The 4,832-nt window shown below is 46.2% G+C and overlaps 1 protein-coding gene across 1 annotated transcript in view; it reads left to right on the top strand.

The window, feature by feature from the left end:
• The first annotated feature begins 3,433 nt into the window (after positions 1 to 3,433).
• hsd17b4 (hydroxysteroid (17-beta) dehydrogenase 4) overlaps positions 3,434 to 4,832 on the top strand; it is a 43,924-nt gene continuing 42,525 nt past the window's right edge. The window contains exons 1-4 of the mRNA XM_079827544.1: positions 3,434 to 3,635; positions 3,988 to 4,041; positions 4,128 to 4,235; positions 4,332 to 4,391. Of these exons, the coding sequence (XP_079683670.1) occupies positions 3,578 to 3,635; positions 3,988 to 4,041; positions 4,128 to 4,235; positions 4,332 to 4,391 (280 nt within the window). The 5' untranslated portion in view covers positions 3,434 to 3,577. The remainder of the gene's footprint in view (positions 3,636 to 3,987; positions 4,042 to 4,127; positions 4,236 to 4,331; positions 4,392 to 4,832) is intronic.

Genomic DNA, 4,832 nt, shown 5'->3' with positions numbered 1-4,832 from the left:
ATCGTTCCCTATCCCCTATATAGTGCACTGTCTGATCATCCCCTATCCCCTATATAGTGCACTGTCTGATCATCCCCTATCCCCTATAGAGTGCACTGTCTGATCATCCCCTATATAGTGCACTGTCTGATCATCCCCTATCCCCTATAGAGTGCACTGTCTGATCATCCCCTATATAGTGCACTGTCTGATCATCCCCTATATAGTGCACTGTCTGATCATCCCCTATATAGTGCACTGTCTGATCATCCCCTATCCCCTATAGAGTGCACTGTTTGATCATCCCCTATATAGTGCACTGTCTGATCATCCCCTATCCCCTATAGAGTGCACTGTCTGATCATCCCCTATATAGTGCACTGTCTGATCATCCCCTATCCCCTATAGAGTGCACTGTCTGATCATCCCCTATATAGTGCACTGTCTGATCATCCCCTATCCCCTATATAGTGCACTGTCTGATCATCCCCTATATAGTGCACTGTCTGATCATCCCCTATCCCCTATATAGTGCACTGTCTGATCATCCCCTATATAGTGCACTGTCTGATCATCCCCTATCCCCTATAGAGTGCACTGTCTGATCATCCCCTATATAGTGCACTGTCTGATCATCCCCTATCCCCTATATAGTGCACTGTCTGATCATCCCCTATCCCCTATAGAGTGCACTGTCTGATCATCCCCTATATAGTGCACTGTCTGATCATCCCCTATATAGTGCACTGTCTGATCATCCCCTATATAGTGCACTGTCTGATCATCCCCTATATAGTGCACTGTCTGATCGTTCCCTATCCCCTATATAGTGCACTGTCTGATCGTTCCCTATCCCCTATATAGTGCACTGTCTGATCATCCCCTATATAGTGCACTGTCTGATCATCCCCTATCCCCTATAGAGTGCACTGTCTGATCATCCCCTATATAGTGCACTGTCTGATCATCCCCTATCCCCTATATAGTGCACTGTCTGATCATCCCCTATCCCCTATAGAGTGCACTGTCTGATCATCCCCTATATAGTGCACCGTCTGATCATCCCCTATATAGTGCACTGTCTGATCATCCCCTATCCCCTATATAGTGCACTGTCTGATCATCCCCTATCCCCTATAGAGTGCACTGTCTGATGGTTCCCTATCCCCTATAGAGTGCACTGTCTGATGGTTCCCTATCCCCTATATAGTGCACTGTCTGATCATCCCCTATCCCCTATATAGTGCACTGTCTGATCATCCCCTATCCCCTATATAGTGCACTGTCTGATCGTTCCCTATCCCCTATATAGTGCACTGTCTGATCATCCCCTATCCCCTATATAGTGCACTATCTGATGGTTCCCTATCCCCTATAGAGTGCACTGTCTGATGGTTCCTTATCCCCTATATAGTGCACTGTCTGATGGTTCCCTATCCCCTATATAGTGCACTGTCTGATCATCCCCTATCCCCTATATAGTGCACTGTCTGATCGTTCCCTATCCCCTATATAGTGCACTGTCTGATCATCCCCTATCCCCTATATAGTGCACTGTCTGATCATCCCCTATCCCCTATAGAGTGCACTGTCTGATCATCCCCTATATAGTGCACTGTCTGATCATCCCCTATCCCCTATAGAGTGCACTGTCTGATCATCCCCTATATAGTGCACTGTCTGATCATCCCCTATATAGTGCACTGTCTGATCATCCCCTATATAGTGCACTGTCTGATCATCCCCTATCCCCTATAGAGTGCACTGTTTGATCATCCCCTATATAGTGCACTGTCTGATCATCCCCTATCCCCTATAGAGTGCACTGTCTGATCATCCCCTATATAGTGCACTGTCTGATCATCCCCTATCCCCTATAGAGTGCACTGTCTGATCATCCCCTATATAGTGCACTGTCTGATCATCCCCTATCCCCTATATAGTGCACTGTCTGATCATCCCCTATATAGTGCACTGTCTGATCATCCCCTATCCCCTATATAGTGCACTGTCTGATCATCCCCTATATAGTGCACTGTCTGATCATCCCCTATCCCCTATAGAGTGCACTGTCTGATCATCCCCTATATAGTGCACTGTCTGATCATCCCCTATCCCCTATATAGTGCACTGTCTGATCATCCCCTATCCCCTATAGAGTGCACTGTCTGATCATCCCCTATATAGTGCACTGTCTGATCATCCCCTATATAGTGCACTGTCTGATCATCCCCTATATAGTGCACTGTCTGATCATCCCCTATATAGTGCACTGTCTGATCGTTCCCTATCCCCTATATAGTGCACTGTCTGATCGTTCCCTATCCCCTATATAGTGCACTGTCTGATCATCCCCTATATAGTGCACTGTCTGATCATCCCCTATCCCCTATAGAGTGCACTGTCTGATCATCCCCTATATAGTGCACTGTCTGATCATCCCCTATATAGTGCACTGTCTGATCGTTCCCTATCCCCTATATAGTGCACTGTCTGATCGTTCCCTATCCCCTATATAGTGCACTGTCTGATCATCCCCTATATAGTGCACTGTCTGATCATCCCCTATCCCCTATAGAGTGCACTGTCTGATCATCCCCTATCCCCTATATAGTGCACTGTCTGATCATCCCCTATCCCCTATATAGTGCACTGTCTGATCATCCCCTATATAGTGCACTGTCTGATCATCCCCTATCCCCTATAGAGTGCACTGTCTGATCATCCCCTATATAGTGCACTGTCTGATCATCCCCTATCCCCTATAGAGTGCACTGTCTGATCATCCCCTATATAGTGCACTGTCTGATCATCCCCTATATAGTGCACTGTCTGATCATCCCCTATCCCCTATATAGTGCACTGTCTGATCATCCCCTATATAGTGCACTGTCTGATCATCCCCTATATAGTGCACTGTCTGATCATCCCCTATATAGTGCACTGTCTGATCATCCCCTATCCCCTATAGAGTGCACTGTCTGATCATCCCCTATATAGTGCACTGTCTGATCATCCCCTATCCCCTATATAGTGCACTGTCTTATCATCCCCTATCCCCTATATAGTGCACTGTCTGATCATCCCCTATCCCCTATATAGTGCACTGTCTGATCATCCCCTATATAGTGCACTGTCTGATCATCCCCTATATAGTGCACTGTCTGATCATCCCCTATCCCCTATAGAGTGCACTGTCTGATCATCCCCTATCCCCCATAGCTATACATATTCAAATATATGTAAATATATGTAAATAATCCTCACAGCAGAGACAGAGAACCGCACATTTCCTTCAAAACATTGGCAGTACTATTACAGTTTTATATTAATATTTTGAATTCGTTTAAAATATTATTTAGACAGAGTTTCACACGTTACATTCGATTATTAATCACAATAAATGACTGTCACGTGCTGGTGGAGTGAAGAGGCGCGCGTCTGATTGGCTGCTGCCCGGTGACGTCAGCGCTCCGTCGCGGAAGTGGGGCAAAAGTCACGGCGGAGTGTTTGTGTTTCACAGCAGCAGATCCGAGGACTTTCACTGATCGCTCCCGAGGAACATCCGCGCAAATAAAACACAAATAATCCTCTAAACATGTCCGGGCCTTTGACTTTCGACGGGCGAGTGGTGCTGGTGACGGGAGCCGGCGGAGGTCAGTTCTAGCGGCACAAACTCATGCGTTTGCGTAAATACACGCAAGTGTGTTAATGCAAGAGATGTAGTTATTCTCTGCAGGAATATAAAGTGTTTACGCTTTACACAGAGCATATATACTTCTCATATTATTGTGAAAGTTACGACTGACACGTGATGTATAGATGTTTAATATTTAAGAACTTATTGTGGTGTATATTGAGCTCTAACCGTTTAGTTTGGCAGAGAATTCAGCTCAAAGTGCAAACCGCAGATAAGCCCGAGTGACCGATGCCCTCATGATAATATGAGGCTGATATTCATAAATCATGTGTGTGTGTTCATGTGTGTGTGTGTGTGTGTGTGTGCAGGTCTGGGGAGGGAATATGCGCTGGCGTTCGGGCACAGAGGAGCCGCTGTCATCGGTGATCGACTCTCTAAATGACTCGGTTCAAATGAGTCGCTGCAGGTGATTCGGTTGCTTGAGCTGTGTTTGTGTTCTTCTCCACAGTTAATGATCTGGGTGGAGATATTAAAGGAGGAGGAAGGAGCTCAGCGGCCGCGGACCGGGTGGTGGAGGAGATCCGGGCCAGCGGAGGGAAAGCCGTGGCCAACTACGGTATGATTCACCTGTCAACCACACCTGTCAATCACACCTGTCAATCACACCTGTGCTGATGCAGACGCAGTCCTGATCTGTGTGTTCCCCTCACAGATTCAGTGGAAGACGGAGAGAAGCTCATCCAGGCGGCGCTGGAGGCGTTCGGACGGATAGGTGATACAATCATTCTCCGTTAGTTAAAGGGTTAGTTCACCCAAAAATGTAAATTGTGTCATTAATGACTGAGCCTCATGTGGTTGGACACCCGTCAGACCTCCGTTCATCTTCAGACACAAATGAAGATATTTTAGTGTAAATCTGATGCTCTGAAAGGCCTCCATTGGCTCAACTTTACACTCTCAAGACCCTTAAAAGACACTAAAGACTAAAGTTACAAAGTCCATCTCACTACAGCGGCTCTACAATAACTTTATGAAGACGAGAATAGTTTCTGTGCGCAAAAAAACCCTAAATAACGACTTGTATAGAGATGACGATTTCAAAACACGGCCTCATGAAGCTTCGAAGCGTTATGAATCAGTGAATCGATTCAATGGTTTGGAGCGTTATGAATCAGTGAGTCGATTCAGCAGTTTGGAGCGTTATGAATCAGTG

Source organism: Gobio gobio (assembly GCF_949357685.1).
Source record: "Gobio gobio genome assembly, chromosome: 10".
Taxonomy (NCBI): Eukaryota; Metazoa; Chordata; class Actinopteri; order Cypriniformes; family Gobionidae; genus Gobio; species Gobio gobio.
Note: the sequence above shows the minus strand (reverse complement) of the source record. Positions and strands in the feature narration are given on the sequence as shown.